At 43.5% G+C, this 23,807-nt stretch overlaps 1 protein-coding gene across 1 annotated transcript in view; it reads right to left on the bottom strand.

The window, feature by feature from the left end:
• PLCXD3 (phosphatidylinositol specific phospholipase C X domain containing 3) overlaps positions 1 to 23,237 on the bottom strand; it is an 88,637-nt gene extending 65,400 nt beyond the window's left edge. Inside the window, exon 1 of the mRNA XM_054185189.1 lies at positions 23,123 to 23,237. Within this exon, the coding sequence (XP_054041164.1) occupies positions 23,123 to 23,225 (103 nt within the window). The 5' untranslated portion in view covers positions 23,226 to 23,237. The remainder of the gene's footprint in view (positions 1 to 23,122) is intronic.
• Between the last annotated feature and the right edge of the window lie 570 nt (positions 23,238 to 23,807).

Raw genomic sequence — 23,807 nt, 5'->3', positions numbered from 1 at the left:
GCTGGAGAGGGGACAGCAAAGGGCTACGAAGATGATTAGGGGATTGGAACACCTCTCTTATGAAGAAAGGCTGGGGGATTTGGCTCTCTTCAGTCTGGAAAAAAGATGACTGAGGGGGGACCATATCAACGCTTATAAATACTTAAAGGGTGGGTGTCAGGAGGATGGGGCCAGGCTCTTCTCAGTGGTGCCCAGTAATGGGACAAGGGGTAATGGGCACACACTTGAGCATAGGAGGTTCCACCTAAACATGAGGAGGAACTTCTTTACTTTGAGGGTGGCAGAGCACTGAAACAGGCTGCCCGGAGAGGTGGTGGAGTCTCCTTCTCTGGAGACATTCAAAACCCGCCTGGACGCGTTCCTGTGCAACCTGCTCTAAGGTGACCCTGTTCTGGCAGGGGGTTGGACTAGATCTCCAGAGGTCCCTTCCAACCCTATGATTCTATGGATAATGGTTATTTATGCTGGACTGTTGCATAGCACAGAAGAAGAAATCAGTTCAAGCCACAGAATAATTCCATTCAATAGACTCTACTGCAACCCTGAAACCTTGTACTGAGATGGAGTGTTTTTTTCTGGGAAGAACTCTAGCCTCACTTTAACAGATTTCACTTCTCAATCTATCAGTTGTGCTAGCAGTCTCATTGGTAAAAATGCACAGTTTAATTCCGAGCAGAATATATATGGAGTAAAAATGACATCTATATTTCACTTCTTGACTACCCCCAGAGCATGCTGTGATAGTTATGTTCCTACTGGAGATCCATCCTGAAAAAACATTCCTTATATTCTCTAATCAGACTCAGAAAAATTTTCATACTCTGTAGGAAGAGACAGTTCCATCAAAAATACGAATCGCACATGGTCTCTAACACCAACCTTCTTTGTGGTCTTGATGTAGCAAATGGTCTCCTCAGGATTTCAAAATTTCTAGTGTCAGAATAAAATGTGTCATTAAAAGCTTTAAAAGGGCAGCTCATGGAATAGTTTACAGCACACCATCTTCAGCTGACCTCCAAAGATACTGAGATTGAAATGCACAGAAGCAGAAAAGATTTCAGCCTCTTCTCCTGATATCGCCAGCTTCCCCCTTCTCCCTTTGGCTGGCGTAAAAAATTCCTCACGATTTGCTCTTATTAAGCTTTGAAATTCTACTCTGACGTATTACTCAGCAATACCCTCTTCTTAGGCAACCAAAGAACTGTGATTACGGAGCATAGCACAGTCAGAAACATACTCTTTTATACAGAATGATGCTGCCACGTACCTGAACCTCAAATACACTTCGACAGGCGTAATGTCTTTACAAAGGTAAAAAGAGGACTGTATTAGGGATGAAAGGGCTGTTCAGGTAGTATGAACAGAGTAACAAACGTGGTGGTAATTGTGTGGGGTTTGGCTTGGTTCTTTCATTCCTTTGCAGATTCACAAACAACTCAGAAAATAAGCACCACTGTCTAAAGGAGAAGAGGGTAATTTGATACCATGTGGGCTCCCTGCTAAGCATCACAGCGTTGTAACATGCACATTCAGGAAATGCGTAAATTAAAATTAAGAGGCATTGTTTTTAAGCGTATATTTTTACAAGATAAGCTTCAGAAAGCAAGACACCAGTCATTTTTTGCACATCACCAAACCTCTGGTATGCCTTTGTCTTACGGATGTCTTTCTGCAACAGAGGATGTGACCAGCACCCCTGAACCACGCATGGAGGGACCAAACTTTCTCTCTGCCTGGACTTGCAGGGGTTCTTTCATGTGGTTAAGGCTGATGCGATGGCAGAGCAGTAAGGACAGTGTAGGCAGTAGCCAAAAATAATGCCTAGCTCAAGACTGATGGGAAGCAAGCTACATGCAGCATAGCTGTCAGGAAAGTGCCCTGGTACAGTGTTTGGCCAAGTGTTCCCCACGGCTCAGGGACAGCTAACCTCAAAGTATTACTGCGCCTTGGAAAGTAATATCGCATTTAATTGTTAATACATTTTGTCACATCTTCCCTGCTTTAGATTTTCTTGTAACACAGAGTGTGCCTTGATTCCAGCAATGCATTAAGGCATGACTTTAATGTTCACCTGAATTACACCCGTGACTAGTTAAGGCTCAACTGTGGCTCTCATCCTCCAGGTTTGTAAGAGGTTTCTTAAGGTGCAAGCAGACTTTCCAGCAGGCCTGTTCATGTGAAAAAACCTCAACGGTAAGAGAAAAAGAATTCAAAATTTGCTTCTTGATGAGGAGTGACTTCTGCATAGTCATCAGGCTGTAATTCAATGGGCTAGGCTCTGCCACACTCACAAGCATCTAGGGAGAGGCTCCTAGGTCACAGTTCTTGGCTCTTTACCAGATGGAGCTACTCAGCACAAAACTTCACTGAAAAGGAGCACTGCGTTTTGACAGAGTTTAAGATGCCCCCTGTTGAGAAGAGCTCAGAGAGCAGGTCAAGTCATGGAAGAAAATTCACTGCTCCAGTGCTTGCGCAGGCTTTTTGTACAGCATGGCAAAATCAACCTTACCAAGTCATTAACATCATGAATTTCTACAGATCAAGAGTTCCAGTAACTCACCCACAGTTTGCACTAGCAGCAAACTCCCTGAATTTACAGTACCCCTCCAGACTTGTCCCTGATGAAGAACTATAAAAAGCATCTTAGTTGCTACTCTCTAAACTCCTTCTCCTAAGTATTTTGTGCCAGAAGGTGATCTCAATTTGAGAGAAATCAATGAGGCATGGATGAACATTTTTCATCTCTTAAGAAGTTTCTAGAAGTGTTCCATGGAAGGGTCCCTTACGAGTAAACCATCACTGATGTGCTGCCAACCCCCAAGCAGAAAGTCCTCTACACAGCTGATGACCCGTGCTCGGTGGAACCCATCTGATGTAACCCACATGCAGTGTAACTTCCTCAAAAGTCCCAACAGCTCAAGCTCCTGGAAAAGAAGGAAGATTCGGAGATAGCTACAGGTAATGGTGGAGATGTGTCAAGCTGCAGCTTCAAGAAGACTGCATAAGCTTGATCTCCCAGGAGTTTTTACACACTAACTATTGTGATTTATCATTCATTACTACAACTGAAGCTAGCTGAAAAACACCACATTTCAACTTAGGTTCCCTGAAGATGAGTAAAGGATGAGAAGAGAAGGTTTCTGAGGTCAGGCAGGGCACCCACCTGGTAACATGATTGCTTTGTTTTACAACGACGCACTCTTTCCAATCCATGCTTAAAGGAGCTCAAAGGCATCACACCTCATTTCTTTTCTTTGCATCATGTAGTAAGTTAATCCACCACTGATACATTTTCCTGTTGTTGTCATCTCTCGCTGATCTCAGCCCAGCTTCCAGAATTCTACCCGGGTGGCTTCACTATTCCTCATACTGACACACTATCTCAAAGGGCTTTTTCACTTCACTTCCAGCTTCCATTTCTGTCTGTATTTGCAGTAACGATGAACACCATACCTTATTTGCAGCCACACCAGACTACGATCTCTACGCTACATACTGTGCTTCTAAGCAAGTAGCTGAAACCTGCAATGGTGATTTCTTCCCAGCTGCCTCACCTGTCAAAATCCCAGCCACCACTGCCCTCCAGGTCTCTTCCTGAATTATCATGTTTTAAATCCCTCTTCTTAAAAAAGAACTGCCTTTTGAATAATTCTACAGTTCAGCACCAGCCTGTTAGTTTATTTTTATCCAAATGAAGTTCATTTCACTGTGGTACAATATGGGCTACTGTTTTCCTCATGTGCTTCTTGCAATTGTTATTACTCACATATTTTCATAAAGAGCTTGTTCTCATCTAGGTGATTAATGAAAAATATTAAATGAAACAGGACCTAAACATTCCAGTGGTGGAAAAAATGCCCTGCTCAAAACCAATTTTACCAAGTTGGTGCTGTCTTCACCTGAAAGCTGTTCAGACTGATTGGATGCAAACACTACTACTAAGATTTTATTTTATTATTTTTTTAGCAAGTACCATACACAGCAGTAAACAAGTTTTAACCTGTGGTTTAGCCAAAGTCATTCATGAGCTCCCCTCCCGCCCCCCCAACTTTGTTTGACAACAATTCATGTTGACTTTCTCTAAAGTCAACATGAATTCACTGTCAAGGAGAGCAGCAAGAAGTGTGTAACAGCAGGCACAGATCCACCAGCAAACATCAATTTAGACCCTCAGCAATTCCATATCCTGATTTAAATTCGGCAGCTATAAAAAAAATAACCTTTCATCAACAGCTTTCACGTTAAATATCCTAGCTTGGCACTCATGGAATATTTCAATACTGCAAAATAGCTTGATCTCAGCGCCGAACTGTCAGAACACACCCCCATTCTCCTCAGAGCTCGCAGAAACCTTTTTCCTGCATGGTTTATCATTTGCTTTACTTAAAGTTCTCCACAGGAAATTCTGTCACTTTCACATTTTTTAAAGAAAGGCCTGGGATTCAATGGCAAACAGACAGTTCTTTCCAAAAAGAGGTCCCAAGGACAAAATTTAATATATAGGGATGTTGCAGTGATACATATTTTTGGAACACATGTAAGAACTACAGAAGTAAAGTAGTCTTTTCAGAGCCCACAAATGAATTTAGCCACTGGTGAAGTGCTTGGGTATAATCTTTTATTTAGGAGTAAAATGTGGTTTTTGTTACTGTAAATTTCACTTATTTTCCCAATAGCAGCGCAATACCTGTGCCTCCTCTTTCTGAGCACATATTTACTTTCAATTTTGCTCAAGTCTCAGAAGAGAAATCAGGCAGCAAACCACTCCTGGCTGTGCTCTAGATGCTTTCTGAAGCAATGCTTTGCAAAGAGATGGAGCTAAATCTGGTAGCACACACTCGCTAATCTGCAGGCATGGATTTAGGGCAGTAACCTAAATGGCTTGTCCTCATCCCTCCAGCCTTGAGTGTATTTATTCCCCTTTTAACTTACTATATTCTCTCTCTTGCATGATTTCGGGTGAATGGATGAAACCGCTGGTGCCTTCAGGCTTTCAGATGGTGCTCGAGGAGGCTTCTGATTGTTCACACCTTGTCCCACTCCCACCTAGCATATATTAAAGACTACAGTGATACACAACTTGCTCAATGATCTTCACTTCAGGAAACAAATCACGCACTCTGGTTCTTTGCACAGGTGACTGAAGGACACAGATAAAACCAGCTGGCTATGGTTCACCTGCTGAAAGTGGAAGAAGTACTGCTGGATGGCACCGGGAAACATCCAGCACAACAGCAAGGCAGTGTTTGCCTCTAAACTCCAACGGACGGCACATGCAATAACGCAGAATTTATTGCTAAGTGGCAGCCCTTCCTCTGCAGGCCTTGCAAACCTTCCATTTAGCTGAAGCTGCTGTAACAAATTTCTTTGCTTGTCAAATGAGGCCAGAAATCTCATCTCCTGTGGCTCATGCTCTAACCTGTGGGGATCTGCCACAATCGCTTATGATCTGATCTCACCTCTGGCTGGTCCTTCTCTTCAGAGACCACCTCAGAGGTGGGCAATGCAATCTAGCACTCTGTATGCCATCACACCCTCTGATGGCTAATGTACTTGTGTTGCTTTCCAGTGGGAAATGTTTCCTTTCCTTGCTGGTATGACGAAGTGCAAGCCACACAAGTGTCACGTACAAGACATCAAAACCTAACATGACAGCTGTCATGAGAAGCTTTGGATGCCCTCTTCGTCCTCTATTATACAACACCATAATTCACCGTCAGAGCAGAATACACCAATTCGAAATTACACTACTGTTCAGGAAAAAACATGGTTCAAAGGCTAAGTCACTAAATTAAGATCTATAAAACTTGAGTTCATTTCCTGCTCCTGCCTCAGCCTCCTGCTTTTTAAGCAAGCCATTTAGTTTTCTGTCCCATGAAATGTGGAAAACATCCTGTCGTAACACAGAATATGAGTCCTTTACAATTTGTTTGTAATGTGGAGGCTATGGAGACGGTCAAATGATGCACACACTTTCCATGCTCTGACCATTTGTTTTAGACAAGCTTTAAGTGCATATTTCTGGCTCTAAGTCCGTTTTACTGAACCCCATCTCACATCTCCCTCTGGAAGCATCAGCAACAGCCAGAGGTCAGAAGCCCTGTCCTAAGTCAGCCACACCCCCAATCCCCAGTGTTTTTGCACATTGATACAGAGATGCGTCTGCTGCCTGCTAACATCAAAGTCACCCAGTCTGGTCACTTGTACTGCAATACCCAGCTCTACTGCTCTTCTCAGCGCCCAGTCCAGGCATCAAAAACTCCATAAATCCTTGCCTTTAATGCAATACACAAATCCATGCAGTGTTTCTGACAGCTGCTCTTCTGTTCTTGCCTTGCACCTCAGTATTATTTAAACTACTTGTTTTCAAACTATCATGACATGAAAATCCAGCCAAGATCACAGACCAAAACAAGAGGATTGGTCTTGCAAGAAGCTGTTCAAAAGAGATATGAAGAGCCTTTGTGTTCCAGGGCTTCAGAAAACAGACGGATACTGGTGTCATCAAACAACCACACACGGCCTCAAATACATCACAGACATTTTAAAACCCTTTCCTGGGGAGTCTTTTCTGTTTCTATGTGTTTCTCAATTCCATAGTAATTCTAGAAACAGATCACTACATTTGAACTGGGAGACAAAACCAGAAATTCCAATCTTTACTTGTCCCAAGAGTTCTCCAGGCTTCAGTTATATGAACACCTTAAAAGATATGTTAAGGCACTGAAAATAAGCTAGCTTGGTTTTGAAATACTGCTGCCTAAATATTAAAACATATTATTATAAATAAATGTTAGTACATTTGAAAGCCTAATATATTTTTTAATTTTACAGTAAGAAAAGAGTAAGTTTGTGAAAGGCCAGCCGGCTCCAGTATCATTATAATTCAGACCAAAACCAAAATATTACTTAATGGTACTTCAGCAGCCCACTGTCTCAAAAAATATTAGATTATATGCTATTTCCTCCTCTTCTGCATGTTCCTTAAGTCACTACAGTAACAAACTAACAGCATGATCTAGCACTATTAGTCATCACAGTGTGTCTGTCAGTTGATTTCAAAATGCAGTAGGTAAAATCCCAAATCCTACTTTTCTGTGGTTGTTCCCTAAATTATATTTAGGTCATAATCAAAAGACAATGGAATTTTTGGATAAGGCTGAATTGTAAAGCTTGTGATTTTTTTCTCTTTGAAGACAGATTATTTTTTCTTTCATGTGGCTACTTAATAACGGTTGGAGACTGGAAGCAACATAAACTGGTACTCATCTTTCTGACAAGTGAGTTGCATTAGGTAGTTTGCAGGGCCATATTTAAGTCCATGATCTAATCAGCATTGCTGTCTTCAGCTGGTCAGAGCAATTTATTCATCAAGAGCTAACCAAGACAGATGCAGTTCCACACCACATAGGGCACACAGTAAAAATACAGAGTTACTGCTCTGATTTAGTGACACTTCATACAGATCTGCATTCACAGATGGTACAAGGCAGTGGAAAACCAGACCCAGTCAGACTAACATCAAAATTTCTCCTGGCAGCCGATGAATTCTCTTATCCAATAAAATGTCCAAACCCAAACCAAACAAAAAAAAACACCAAAACTTAACTGTGAACTGGGTTGAACTCATGCAAAAAGCTTACTTCAAGTATAATCTCTCCTTTCCTCCCTCTTGTATCCTTGTCCCTCTTGCCCATAAATTGTTGAGAGTTTTGAAAACAGATTACTTTGCCTTCTAGATTAAAACAGTGCTCACAAATTATTATCCATTTTATTATATTATCCAAATTATTATTATGTTGAAATGACACCTGAAGGGAAGTGTGACATAAAAGGGATAGAGTTTAGCTTGGCTTCTGTGTTCCAGGAACAGCACGCTCTTTCAGACAATAGCAATTTTGAAAGGAAAGGGCATTATCTCCCACTTGACTCAAAGAAGTTGCTTTCAATGCATTAAGTTTACTTATTGGTGCTTCTGAATACCATTCCAAATATGAAAACACCTACTCTAAAAACCTTAAAATTACAACAAAACACCATCACCTCCCATCTCTCTGATAAACTTCAAGCAAATTCACAGCCTAGAAAGGTGGTTTAAAGATTAAGAAACCTTATCTCTCTTGGTACATCTGGGAAAGCAATGCCAAAGAAAGATAAAATCCAGTTCTGAAAACTGGAAGCACCAGTGGCTTATTGTTGCCTGAAGACCTACTTGAGAAGCAGGCTGGGCTGGAAAGAGGCCACCACAAATGTTAGGTCCTCTAGGGTTGTTGGCACAATGTGCATGTTTCAGAAAGATGTATGTTTCCTCCAGAGTAGAGAAATGTTGATTTATATGGACTGTAAATAGCCAGAAACTACTGAGCACTAGGAGAATGAAGAGGATGTCCTCCAGCTATGCACTGATAACTCTGCATCAGTGGGCAAGATTCACAGGCCCCAGGAGACCATAAACAAGACGAACATCCACACTCAGTTGGGAAGGAGGTGTTCAGGCTGCATCCGCTGCCCCCAGCACAGGTTCTGTTGTTCGACTCAGTATCTACTCAGTGTCAAAAACCTAAGCAATTCCAGAAGCGGGGACCCAAACTTGTCTCAGTCCTCTCTTGTCCCAGTGACATTCTCCCATGACTGACCCAGTGTCACAAACCCTCTTGTGCCCTCTCCCCATGGCCGTACAAACCTCACACTCTCCAGAAGCCAAGGGGAATAGTGAAAGTCCCTACTCCAGCCTCATTTACAGATAAGGGGACACAGATCTTCCTTGAACGCTGCTGGAAGAACAGTCCATCAGGCATTACAGAATGTAATAATTTGGACGCAACCTTTTGGCTCAAGAAATCCACAGGCCAGAAGAGTAAAGAGGTACAAGTTTGGGGGAATACCCCTTTATTCTGAACTTTATTCTCAACTTTATTTCCTTTCCCTGACACTGGCCAGAGAAGATGCCAGAGCCAAGGCACTGAACTAACTGCACCTTTGTTCTTTACAGCACTTCTCACCCTGGCCTTAGATCTCCACCATTGCATCTTCCATGCTGTGCAACCCTGGCTCAGTTTAATCCCAGTTATTTGCCCTAGTTACCGACAGGGCTCTCCTGCAAAACTGAAGTCACTTTCCAATAGCAGAGATTACTTTTGTTTTTGTAAAGGATGCAGCCTCAAAGGAAACTGTAATAATTTTGTGGTGTAGAAAGCACATTAACAAACAGCTAGAAATTGAAATCATAAGGTGGACCAGACCAATCAACCTTTCAGTGACTTGTTCTGACCCCTGCAGAGCAGAAGGATGCAACGGGATCAAATACATAATAGCACAAAAGCAAACCATTTCTCTTCAGTACCACCACCGCATCATACCGAGCTCTCAGACAAGTCAGCGTCTGGTTTTATCAGTTCATACTCACATCATTTCCAGCCAGAAGAGCCTGCATCATCAACAGCCATTAAAACTGATCTTAGAAATTCCAGTTTTGTCCATATTCCACACTGTGATTTCTAAAGGGATTCCTGCACCTTGCACACTAGAAACAACAGCATTCTGCTTGTGTCCTTCAGTGTCCCTTGGCTTGTTTCCCCTATAAGACAGCTACGTCCAAAAATTACTGAAGCTGGCTTGACTTCTCTGTATTTATTTCAACTTACAAAATGTTTCTCAAAACACTCACTAGGCACATGCACTAAATAACACTTGGCTAACGGCACGAGTCCAGCTCCCTCTCACAGCAAGAGCCTGCACTACTAGATAAGCCTTGAAGCATGACTAGAAGGTCAAAATACATGCACTCCCCATTCCCATCCCAGACAGGACTCTTTTGAGGCAACCTCTCTTACTGGAAAGCACAAAGGCTGACAATTCTGCATCAGAAACACACTAAGCCAGAACTCCAACCTAGCAATGCTTTGAAGATTAAAGTTCATCAAAAACAAGCATCCCCGTGCCATTGGAAAAGCCTCCACTTCAACCCGGGAGACAGTGAGAGAACTATACCAATGGGGGCAAAAGCTGAAGCATTAAAAAAAAAACAAAACCAACAATGAAACCAACCCAGAAACACTGCCTGAGACAGAAGATCCCAGACTTGGATTCATATACTTACAAGTGCTGAATTTAAACATGCAGTTTTTTGACCAAAAATATACTTTGGTCATATGCTGTATGCTGACCAAAAATATGCTGTACTATGAAGCCCACTATGCACAGGCAGCAAGCACAGCTAATTCCAGCGTGCACCTGCTGAGAAGAGGTTCTGGGGAGGCAAAGATGCAACCCCCTAAAAGCTCTTTTCTTAGTGCATTGAGGATACTGATGCAGTACATTATTACAGAAGTAGGTAGCTTACCCCCAGGCCCGTACCAATGTACTAAATACCAGAGTACACTACTCACAGTAAGCGTGCACAAAACCAAAAGTACAAACAAACACTTATGCAAGTTCTGTACTAATACCAAATGTATACCCTCAGGCACTAGTAGCCTGGTATACGGCACCCTGCGTAAGATGTCTCTTACGACTTATGGGAAACCCCTATTGACCGGTCCCTTAACCCAGAACGTGTTTTACCTATATACCAAAAATTTAAAGAATATTTGAAGAATACCTTATTAGATGGTCCTTGTCTGCTCCTGCAGTGATCTGATTGAGGCGAAGCTAGATCTTGTCTTATGTCCAAGCTAGATCTTTGCCTTCAAGAGAACTTTCAGTCAACACTCTCCTCCTCCTTTTTGTGGCTGAAGGTAACTGGGGAATTTCTGTTCAAAAAGAGCTTCATCTGGCCACAGATTTACCCCTACTGCAGTGCAATACAGAGCACCAATGTAGTCCTCTTTGCTTTCCATCAATGGAAAAAGCAACTGGCAGATGTCTTCTACAGAAGCTTCAAAGTGATCTCCTGATCTGTCTATCATACACAGATAAGCTACTTTTGAGATGTCGAAGCAGCACTTCAAGTCTGAGGGAACCAATTGAAGAGACTTACATTTTTTGGATCACATGATGGGAACGTGCATCTGCACTCATGATATATAAGGAACACCACCTCCCTGGCTTGCATGTCTACTGACACAGTATTTGTGAAGATGATCTACATGATTGGAACAGACAGTCTGGAAAAATGTAAGGGCTTCAACAGAAAGAGATAAGACTAATCCTAAAATAGCAAACACATTGGGGTTCTTGTGCTAGCACCTAGAATCAGTACCTACTCAAACTTCTGTGCTGACAAAGAGACTTCTGGGTAGCATTCACATGGCAGGAGACCAGCACTCCACCAAAAGCTTGTGTGAGCTTTGCAGTGCACAACAACCAAACAGCCTGCCTCCCAAAGCACTGCCTAGGTCAGTGAAATGTTCCACAAGCACGGAGCACAGAGCACTAACCCAGCTCTCCTCGTAAGAACAAGGCCAGCCTCAGTATTGGTGGTCTTCCTGAGATTACCAGCCCTGGCCTACAAAGACGACAACGTGGCAGAGATTTCTGACAGCTTTCTTAAGATCATACAGCAGCCTCACAGATAATGAAAATGACTAAAACTTCTCCATTTCTCTTCTACCCTTTAGTGGCAGGCATCCAAGTGAAACACTAGGAGACAATTCAAGTCACATGATGGTTCAGAAGATGTACAAACATGTCATTGGGCTTTGGTATGAACATCCAGACTAGTCTGAAGCATATATTTTTCAAGAATACAAAGCTTTAACCAAAGGATTTAGCGAAAACAAACTAATACACTTGGAGGCCCTAAGCCAACAGTTCGATTGCACAGCACTACATGTACTCATATATCATACATCTTTCCTACTCTCATTTAAGTCCCAGTTTAACAACCTTTCATAGTTATAAAACCAAGTCGCATGGCTGCCAAAGTATAAATACATGCCAAACGTTTAATAAGATTTTAAAAAAAAATAATTCTACTATCAAAACATGAATACTTTGTGGATGATAGCATGACAACAAGGTAAAGCATAAAGTATACTATTAATCTCCTAAGTGTCAGACAGAGAGGTGCAAAGCCTGGAACCACAACTAAGAAAATCCATTTTTTCTCCCCTCCCTTTCTTGCTATTCTGCAATATTTTATTTCATTGTTGAAACCCTACGATGAAGTATTTAAGCATGAGGTATGTGAGCTAACCAGATAAGAGATTAGATGAAGCAAAGGTTAAACTTTATTTAATATGAACAGAGATCTTTTAAAAGGTGTCAAAGCATCTGAAAACTGTTCTAGTGATTTGTTTTAAATTAGATCATGGTGAAAACTGCGAGATGGTTTTAAAATAGACAGAAAAAGACCAAATCTGTACTTCCAAAGAAATAAAACAATATATTCCATTTCACCGCAAGAAAAACAACTTTTAAGTGGCTATGACATTTTTCTACAATAGGAACATCACATTTGGATACTTGGACCTGAGCTGATGGAAGACTGAGGACCCTCGGCTTCCAAGGGAGCTGGCAGCACTCAGCAGCTTTTAGCATTTAGTCCCCATCTACCAGGCACTAATCTATGAGGGAAGGAAGATCTTCAGCTTTGCCTCAAGCATTCTGGATGACAATTTAAGGAGGGGTTGCTACTGGTATTATAAATTGCAATTTCTATGTTTGTTGTTTAGCTGTTCTTCCATCTCGCCAATGGTAGAAACAAATTAAATTATTCAGACCTCCAGATTAACCAACCACTTCTTAGCAGAGACTACTTCTTTGCTACCTATTTGTATCCAGTAAGGAAACTAACCTCTTCCTATAAAAACGTGAAAGTGGTCTAGCTGTGCAAACATACGCAGCACCAAAACAGTTTTCTATCAATCAGAAGTATAAATACATGAAAATAAGCGCACAAAATACTCATCACTGAAATCATAGAATTGCAGAATCATTTAGGTTGAAAAAGACCTTGAAGATCATCAAGTCTAACTGTTAGCCTAGCATTACCACCACTAAACCATGTCCTTAAGTGCCACATCTACACATCTTTTAAATACCTCCAGGGACTCAACCACTTCCCTGGGCAGCCTGTTCCAATGCTTCACAACCCTTTTGGTGAAGAAATTTTTCCTAATATGCATCCTAAACTTCCCCTGGTGCAACTTGAGGCCATTTCCTCTTGTCCTACCACCTGTTACTTGGGAGAAGAGACCGACACTGACCTCTCTACAACCTCCCTTCAGGTAGCAGCAGAGAGCGATAAGGTCTCCCCTCAGCCTCCTTTTCTCCAGGATGAACAACTCCAGCTCCCTCAGCTGCTCCTCATCAGACTTGTGCTCCAGACCCCTCACCAGCTTTGCTGCTCTTCTTTGGATGTGCTCCAGCACCTCAATGTCTTTCTTGTAGTGAGAGGCACAAAACCAAACACAATATTCGAGGTGCGGCCTCACCAATGCCAAGTACAGGCGGACGATCACTTCCCTGGTCCTCCTGGGCATACTATTTCTGATATAGGCCACAATGCTGTTGGTCTTCTTGGCCACCTGGGCACACTGCTGTCTCATATTCAGCCAGCTGTCGACCAACACCCCCAGGTCCTTTTCTGCCAGGCAGTTCTCCACTCTTTCTCAAGCCTGTAACACTGTATGGAATTGTTGTGACCCAAGTGCAGGACCAGGCATTTGGCCTTGTGGAACCTCATACATCTAGCCTTGGCCCATCGATCCAGCCTGTCCAGATCCCTCTACAGAGCCTTTCTATTCTACCCTCAAGCAGGTCGACACTCCCACGCAACTTGGCGTCATCTGCAAACTTACTGAGGGTGCACTTTATCCCCTCATCCAGGTTGTTAATAAAGATATGAAGCAGAACTGGCCCAAATACTGAGCCCAGGGAACACCACTTGGGATCAACTGACTGGATTTAGCTCCATTCACCACAACTCTTTGGGCCTGGCCATCCAGCCAGTTTTTTACCCAGCAAAGAATACACCCATCCAAGCCATGAGCAGCCAGTTTCTTCAGGAGAATGCTGTGGGCAACGGTGTCAAAGGCTTTACTAAAGTTATTCCACAACCTTTCCCTCATCGACTAACCAGGTCACCTTGTCATAGAAGGAGATGAGGTTAGTCAAGCAGGACCTGCCTTTCATAAACCCCTGATGAGTGGGCCTGATCACCTGGTTGTCCTGTACGTGCTGTGTGATGGTACTTGATATAATCTGCTCCATAGCTTTCCCCAGCACCAAGGTCAGACTGTCAGGCCTGTAGTTCCCCAGACCCTCCTTCCGATCCATCTTATAGATGGGCATCCCTCAGAGGATATCACTAGTGTTTCCCATTTCTGGCAGGCTACTTGAGGAGGGAAAAGACTCCTGATTTACAGGGAGTCACATGGAAAAGGAAAGGGGTAATGGGTACAAGTTACTCCTGGGGAGATTTCAATTGGACAAGAGAGAAAAAAATTTCACAATGTAACAGTCAGCCATTAGAATAATCTGCCCAGGGAAGTGGTGGGTTCCCAAAAATTGGACCCTTTTAAGACTCGGCTGGACAGGCTGCTGGGCAATCTTGTCTAGACTGTGCTTTTGCCAAGAAAGGTTGGACCAGATGATTCTTGAGGTACCTTCCCACGTGGTATTCTATGATTTGTTTACATTGATTTACCACAACATTTCAGTATTTCCGTACCATTCTGAACCAACTTTCTTCCAAATCCCATGGCCTTTACTGTAAGGACTGCACAAGCAGATATGTTCACAAATTAAGCACCTATAATTTGTACTACTTTGAACAAAGGAGAAGATGGGCATAGAAGTTATTCTCCCTACAATTGGCTGCTCTTTGTAAAGAAGTACTGTTAAATCATTGAATGGTTTGGGTTGGAAGGGACCTTTAAAGGTCATCTAGTCAAATCCTTCGGCAATGAGCAGGGACATCTACAAAGAGATCAAGTTGCTCAGGGCCCCACCCAACCCAACCTTAAATGTTTCCAGGGATGGGGCATCTACCACCTCTCTGGGCAACCTGTTCCAGTGTTTCACCAGCCACCCTCATTATAATTTTTTTTCCTTATATCTAGCCTAAAATCTACCCTCTTTTAGTTTAATACCATTACTCGTCCTTTCACTACAGGACCTGCTAAGAAGTTTGTCCTCATCTTTCCTATAAGCTTCCTTTAAGTACTAAAAGGCTGCAATAAGGTCTCGCCTGAGCCTTTTCTTCTCCAGGCTGAATAACCCCAACTCTCTCAGCCTCTCTCAAGAGTTGTAGGAAGAGAGATTGCCAGTGAAGACAGGCAAAAAAGCTATTGAGTAACTCAGCCTTCCTCTCACCCGTCATTACCAGTTTGACAGTCTTGCTCATCACAGGGATGTACGCTTTCTTTGACCTTCCTTTTCTGGCTGACATACCTGTAGAAGCCCTTCTTATTGTTCTTTGCATTCCTTGCTGAGTTCCAGCTGTGCCTGGACCTTTCTGACCCCATCCCTACACAACTGGGCAGCATGCCTATGCACTTCCTAGGATACTTGTCCCTGCTTCCACTGTGCATTTCCTTCTTGCCCTGTAGTTTGACCAGCAGGTGTTGACTCAGATATGCCAGTCTCTTGCCTTCCTTTCCAAATCTCTTGCACCTAGGGATTGAGAGTTCTTGTGCTCTATGGAAAGCACCGTTAAAGATCTGCCAGCTCTGTTCTGCTCTCTTGTCCCTAGTTTCCCAGGGGGTCCTATTGACTGACTCCTTCAAAAGCTGGAATTTTGCTTTCCTACAATTCAGGGTCCTGACTTTGCTCTTCGCCTGATCCATATCCCTCAGAACTGCAAACTCTACCAGTGCATGATCACTGCAGTCCAGGCTGCCTCCAATCTTGATGTTTCTGATTAGCTCTCTTGCATTACTGACCACCAGGTCCAGCACCACATCCCCTCTGGTAGGGCTGTCTATTACCTGGCTTAAGATGCATTGCAGGAGTTTGGATTGCTTACAGCTTGCTGTGCTACTTTTCCCGCAGATGTCAGGGTGGCTGAATTCCCCCAGTAAGATGAGAGCCTGCGAATGCAATACCTCCCGTAGCTGGCGTAAGAAGGCTTCGTATATAGTCTCCCCTTGATTGGGTGGCCTGTAGTAGACACCAACCGCAAGGCTCCCTTTGTTGCCTTGGTCTCTAATTCTTATCTGTAAGCTTTCAACCTGCTTATGGCTATTCTTCAGAAAGAGCTCCTCACACTCTATCCATTTCTTGATGTAGAGGGCAACTCCTCCACTCCTTTGTCCCCACCTGTCCTTTCTGAACAGTCTGTAGCAATCGACAACCTCACTCCTGTCACAGGATTCGTCCCCCCAAGTTCCAGTGATGGCAACTAGGTCGTAGCTTTCTAGCAGCATGGTGTCTTCCAGCTCCTCCTGTTCGTTGCCCTTGCTGCGTGCATTGGTGTAGAGGTACTTCAGCTGGGCTGTTGGCTGTGTCACCTTCTTAGAGGAACACCCCTTAATTCCTTTGAGGTATTTCACTGTTTCCGTGTTGGCTCCTATTACCTCAGGAGCCCCTGGATCATCTCTGTAAGGCGTCAAGTGTGCTGCAGTGTACCCAGCATGTCTCAGAGCAACCGGCTGAGTGCCATCACTAGCACCCCCTCCCTCTAACCCTGATGTGTGATCCCACAGCTTGTCATAGGCATCTCCCCCCCACTTCAAATCTAGTTTAAAGCTGTCAATGAGGCCTACTAGTTTGTGAGCAAAGACCCTCCTCCTCCTTTGAGAAAGGTGAATCCCATCTGACACCAGCAAGCCTGGTGCCATTTAGGCCATCCCATTACCAAAAAAATCCAAAACTGGGGCAGTCACACCAGCCACAGAGCCATGTAGTAATAGACCGGATCTGTCTATTCCCTTACCAGCAGTCCCAAGGCCATGAAGTCTCTTTTGATCCCCCTTGGACTACACATTGTGGCTTCATTGACACCCATATAGAATAGCAGTAACGGGTAGTAGTCTGAGGGTCGTACCAGGCTAGGAAGTTTCCTAGTGATGTCCTTAACCCGAGCCCCAGGGAGGAAGCAAACTTCCCTAAAAGGAGAGTCTGTCCAGCATATTGGACCCTCTGACACCTGCAGAAGGGAGTCGTCTACAACTATTAACCATCTTTTCTTCCTCATAGAAGTGGTCATGATACAGGGATAGGCCTTTCTGACCTTGGCAACACCTCTGGGTGCAGATGGACCATCATCCACACCATCCATTCACTGGCCTTCTACATCCTAAGCCTCATACCTATTGTACAGAGGCATCTGGGAAGGCACGGTGGGCAAGGAGGTTTACTAAATCTGGAAAGTATTTATTAAAGATATACAATCAATTTCTAATTAAGTAGCTAAAGTTTTAATTAACATCTTTATGCAAAGCAGTAGAAGAGATTGCACAGCCCTCTTAAGGGGCGTAAAGTTATAGTCTCCGTAACTTTGTCTACTTTGCACCTGCATTTTTGATTACTTGCACAGTTGAGTATGTCTGAGGATCTTCTAAGCAAGTATCATTTTGTGTGAAAGACACAGTACAAGTTGCACTATAGTAAGAACTGTAAAAAGTTACCAAACGTAAAACATATACCAAACATAAAGTTAAAAATTGTCAGAAGGTAAGGGCAGTTTGGGTACACAGAACAGTTAAGAACTTTTCAGCCAAGAGATGAAATGAAACAGAAATTCAATGAGGTGGAAAGAGAGGAATAATTCCAGATGGCAATAAAGCCGTTCCCTCTGCCGCACCTGCCATGGTGGCAGGATGCAAGGCAGGTTAGAGAAGAAGCCATCTCTGCTGGAACTAAGCCGCAGGAGACAGAATGGACAGAGATTGCTGGATTAAATAAATAGCTCCTGTTGGGAAACCAAGCAAAAACGGTTTCAAATTACTTCTTGTAGCAGATGGGCAAGTAACTGAAGGGCTTAAACTGTTTGATTTTTATGGCAGTGTGAGGAACAAAACAGCTTCATTTTGTACATGCTAGAAACGTGTCACGGCAGGGAAAATTAATGATATATCACACAGAAATATTTCTGAAAGGGTTGGAAGTGACACATTAGCATCTGCAGGGCCAGAGAGAGACTGTTTTGTAGATCAAAGTGATGTAAAAGGAAGTCTGTCAATAAGGAAGGAGAGAGTTACCCTAAAAAAATTAGGAAGGTCAGTTATGAAGATCTTCACTCCTTTCCTGAGAAGAAGATAAGGCATTAAGTACTTATTTCAGGCAGAAGAACTCTGAAATAGAGTACGGAGTGCACTGGAAAAAGAAACAGTTCTTCTAGGTACTTACATGCATGTCAAAAGCTAATGGCCAACCTGCATTGTAGGTTTATTTATACATTTACCTGCCTCATCAGTTTACAGTTCTAAGCGAAGCTAATTTTGCACAGAATCGGACGCTGGCAAGTGAAGCAGAGGTACTCTGTTGACCACTAGTGGACAGACAAGGTTGAAACAGGTCCCAAGCACTTCCCAAAGACAATCAATCTTCACTCGAGGAAGATCCAATTTATCGGCTATTCAAGCTCAAAATTAAAGAGCTCCCTGGTAACATTTAAACAGTGAAAATGTTATGTAACTACGTAACCACAAGGAACAAGAAAGTATTTCTAGCCTTTTTTAAGATGAAATAATTTCCCTGTGGGGCTGAGAAGCATCTGCCCAAGAAGTAATCCCTTGAACATAAGCAAAATTATTACAATGGAAGGCAGGAATTTAAAATATTTGAAACAGAGCTGCTATGTTACTTCAGCAGCGCTGTCGTTCAAAAAAATGAATTCCAGCTACAGTAACATGCATGCTTTTCTCAAGTCTGCTTGTACCATCTCACATCTTTTTTGACATCTTGGGCACTCTCATCTTTGACCCTAACACTTTTTTTTCAAAGCATGATGATGGTGGGATAGTGGGAAATACAAAATTGAAGTCACAGAGCCTGTTTCTAAAGATGGGTAGCATAAAAAATTTCCACCTGCCAATAGCTTCTTATTTAAAATGAGCCAATTTTAGCTCTGTTGTGTCTAGTAATTGCTTTCTTTCTGACGGACAAAGAATTTTATAGGTCAAAATACCAAAAAAAAAAATAAAATCTCATCTGAGAAACAGAAGAACCCAGTCAGGTCCTGTGCATTCCTCTTAAGGAGCTACATTAAGCAAACACAGCTGGCAAGCTGGTATCACTGTGAAAATAATTTTCGCTGAGAATTGTATTGCTCTCGGTGAATCCTCCAGCAACAAGAGCACATGCTGAGGCCAAAGGTTTCATCTGCTCAAAGAAAGTACAAAACACTCCTATGAAATGAAAGCCTGAAGAGTCCCAACTCCCAAAATTATGCATTCAAGGGATATTTTAGGTCTCAAATTCATTCAGAAGATTTTATCTTCACTTATATAAGTACACATCAAGATTGCTTCTACAGCAGATCTGATCTTAGGCTAGCACCAATTTTGGTGGAAGGCTTAGTTACTTGGGGAGGAAAGTGCTTTCTTCCATTATAAATTATTCTTACAGACTTCTCAGAGGCTTGGTATATTAACACCAGGGGAAAAGGCAACATGTATCACACATATTATTTGTACAAAAACTCAGACTGATATAAAACTAGAAACATATTTACAGATTGTCAATAAGAAAGGTAATTGATCAGTAAGTGGGTCAATTCGTAAGGAAATGCTGCCTGCTGATGTCTATTTTACTGCATTGCACATAGCTCACACCCTCAACCCAGATGAAGAAGAGGGCATTAATACATCAGAATACATAGGCTCTCTGTACCTTGCCTTCTAGCCTCAACTTGGGGGCACAAAGATTTCAGTTCTATAAACTTACGTTATCTACAACAAACTATTTCTTATCCTGGTCAAAGAGGCACAGGCATTGAATAAAACTACACTTTACCAAATACCAAAAGACACACCCACCTCGAACAACAACAAAATAATCCACAATCCTCCACCTTTTTCTTAGCCTTTTTCTTACCCAGGCAGATCGTTTAACATAAGAGGCAATTTACAAACACTAGGAGACATACACTTTGGGCTGAAATCCTAAGAACATATCCTTTCATTGTTCTAATTGTCACAGCAATAGAAGATTAAATATGGATGGTATTTTCTGGAAGCAAAAAGCGTATACTGTTATTTGCTACTGGTATCCTTCACTTGAGGAAAATCTGCCATTTGCAGTGCAAGAGAACACAGGCATAGACAGCACAGTGAAAGAAGAAAACATCATGGTATAACGCATCATTCTCAAATTTGGAACAAATCCAAATGGAGAAGTTTCTGATTGACAAAGCCGGCTTGATCTCTGCCTCATCTACTGGATTCCTGTTCTTAGGAAAACAAAAGTACCTGCTTGAACCACAGAGAATGAAACAAGTAAATGAATTTACTGGAATACTAACTATGCACTGACTATGGAAGTAAAAGTGGCGATAAATAGGATAAATTTGTGCCTGCGTAATCTTAGTAACAGACCAATTGGAAAAAAAAAAAAAGATTAAAAAAAAGATATACTATGAGCATAACATACCTCCAACAGTTTTGTTTAAATCAATCATGGCCGAATACTATGGTGCTTGTGCTTCTCTTTGCAACAGTTAAAATATTAGATGCCTGTCTATGCAAAAACAACACAGTGTATCATCTCAGTTCCAAGCACTCCTTCCAAACAATGAGAAATGTACTGATGATTTCTAATAAAACAACAACATTTTCTCCCCAGTATTGTGGAATATCATCTGTTTTGTATAAGTGAGGACACATTCATTTGGAAAATTCTAACATTTTCAAGCTAATCGTTTGTTTTCTTCAACATTAGCATTGGACTGTTACTCTGAAACGGAATCCTATCCTGCTGAATTAAGGTCAAAATCAGAATTCCTACTGCATAAGGGAAGTTTACATTCTACTGTAAAAAATAAAAGTGTACTGTTAACTTCTTTTGGTAAGGAAAAAAAAAAGCAATGTTGACAAAAAGCTATTTAAAAGATATAGCAGTAATTCTATGAATACATTAGTAATTAAATGTTAGTTTCCAAACCAGTTAAAAACTCACAAGTTAAAACTATGAAGATTTGACATATGAGGGTTTGCATTGTACACGTTCCTTGCACTAACTACTCGAATAGCAGTTATATGTTAATAGCTACTACGCACACATAACATTAATGTTCAGCTATGGTCATATGGCAGGAAACTTCCAAATAAACATTATGAATGTCTGAAAGGTTATTTCTTCTTAAGGGATGAAACCAATCCCATGTTTGCCTTTGTATTGTGTATTTCCACATTGTATATTGAATATCGTAATAAACCTACTGTTAGAAGATAAAATTTAAATTGCACTGATACCTACAGCCTGTGTGCCAAGCTCCCTAATTGACCAAGTCATACAAAATATTCAGTGTTCATATATTGCCCCTTCCCCATAAGGCTCTATTTGCCAAAGCTGGCATTTTAAAAGTGAGCTGGGCGGTTAAGTGAGGTTTGTGTCAATTTACAATAACAGAAGGGCACATTTCAAAGGTCTTAATACTACATCACTCAATTCGTAGAAGTTTTGCTGCTAATTTCACAAAAAGCAAGACTGGGTGCATGGCTGTTACATAAACAAAACGCTTCTGTCAATGTAAGGCATCAATCTCTGCGCTCACGGGTGCGGAAATTGTCCACTGCTTAATGCTGTACTGGGAGTAACTGGCGCTTACAGCCCACAGTAGGTTTTTAGTTTGTTTGTTTGTGTTTGTTTGTTTTAAAATTTAAACATGTTAACAAAGTGTGAAAGCTTATATTATTACTGCCAAAGCTCTGAAAAACATACTCTGTGAAAAAATGTCCTGTATTTTACAAAGAGGCTATAAGAAAGTAACCGAGAGATCTTGGTGAGATAGATGCACCAATAACAGCCTCGTGATGCTTCAGTCAAGGAAACCAGTTAAAGGTGATGCATACCAAAGGCAATTTCTTGCATCTGGACGACAGTAAGTTTGATCATGATCTCCTCAAAACCAAGTCCCTAAAACAATACATTTAACTTGCAAAGGTGCAATGAATCACGAACAGACTCATTTCTCACCATAGCCAATATTCTGCAAGAACATAATGAAAAGTTATTAACATGAGCTTTTACAGCTCCATTGTAATTTGAAATAACAGTTACACCCTCCATAATTGTGGAGGGACACAATTTTATACAGCATATATTCAACCAATAGCAAAAACACGTGTAGCAAGTAAAATACTAGGCATAGCTTGTGTAAACTTTAAGAAACTTAGACACATGATTTTAAAAGGGCACACCTGTGTTTAAATGAAACTACAGAAAACACATTCTAGGAAATAACTTCTGCAATTACATTGCAAAAAGAAAAAAAATATCTAGTGTTATGAAAATTGCTGACACACGAGCAGCTGCTAACAGAAAACTTGCAAGAAGTGAACATGTCTCGTAAGGAGCTCAAGAGACATGACAGCTTCAGCATCTCCAAAACCTCATTCCTGTTAGACATCTCAGAGGGGATGGGATGCTGGAAAAGAGCAAAACGCAGTGCCTCCTCAAACCAGAAATCACCCAGATCAATTACCGATTTGGATCCTGACATGTATTTTGCGTAAGTCTACAGCTACAGTTAATACCTTACACACACAAAAAAAAAAAACGCAGAGAGTGCGGGGAAGAAGGAGTCCATAGCCGGAGCTCCGTGACCTTGCCGTTTCTCGCTTTACTTAAATCACTGTCGAGATCGAGCGTTTTCCGAAGCCGACGGGGAGGGAAGCGGTGCCGCCCGCCCGCCCGCCCCGCCGCCTTCCCCAGCCCCCTGAGCCCGGCCCCGGCCCCGCCGCACAAGTTTCGAAGTAAACGGGGCAAATGCGGGGCGTTCGTGCGGAGGTGAGGTCCCGCGGGCGGTGCGGGAGCGGCAGACCCGGCCGGGCGCCGCCCGCCGCCGCCTCCAAGTTCCTCATGGTGCGGGGCGGCGGGAACCGCGTCCTGCGGGCACCCCCCGCCCCGCTTCCCGCCGTCCGAGCCGGCACCCCGAGAGGAGGGAGAGACACGGCACCACAGCCCGGGGCTCGCTGCCGCCGCCGCTTCTTTCCTCCTCCTCAGCGGAGAACCGCGCTCACCGCTGCGCTCTCCCCGGGGCCGGCGGGGAAGGGGGATAGAGGGGAGCACCTACCTGGGATGGCCAGGTTGGTGAGCGGGGTGCGGTGGATGCTGCCGGGCAGAGCCGCCATCCAATCGGCGAACCGCAGCTCGTTCTTCCCTTGCGACGAAGCCATGCCGCTGCCGCTCTGCCGCTGCCGCTGCCTCGCCTCAGCCCGCCCGGCCCGGCCCTGCCCCGGCCCGGCCCCGCCCCGCCCCGCCCCCCCCCGCCCCGGCCGCTGCCCCCGGCCGCCTCCCAGCGCCGTGCCGAGCCCTGTCAGGCCTCTCGGGGCCGGCGCCGCTGCGTTCCCCCTCAGCGCTGGGTGCTGGCGGGGCCGGCGGCGCGGCCCGGGGTGCCAGGGAGGGCGAACCGCCCTTAGGAGGGCTCCGGTGAGGGAGAAGGGCGGTGGCACCGGCCCCTCGGACCCGCCGACGGGCACCTCTCCGGCCGGCTCAGCCCCGTGGCCGCCCCAGCAGACACCACCCGAGGGATCGGGCGCGGAGCTGCGGCGACCAGGCGTGTGCTCCCGGGATGGCGTCCGGGGGCACCGGCTGGCGGCGGTCGCCCGGCGCGGCCCTGGGGGTCGGCCATGACCTGCTTGTGGGGCGCCCTCTCCCCTGGGGCTCAGGGCTTCTCTGCCTCGGGTACAAACTTCTCCTTGTGCAATGGGTTACGCTCGTTAACAAAAACATCGCACCTTACTTGAGCGCTCCTTGGA

Source organism: Rissa tridactyla, chromosome Z, assembly GCF_028500815.1.
Source record: "Rissa tridactyla isolate bRisTri1 chromosome Z, bRisTri1.patW.cur.20221130, whole genome shotgun sequence".
NCBI lineage: Eukaryota > Metazoa > Chordata > Aves > Charadriiformes > Laridae > Rissa > Rissa tridactyla.
This window is presented reverse-complemented; position numbering and strand designations above follow the sequence as displayed.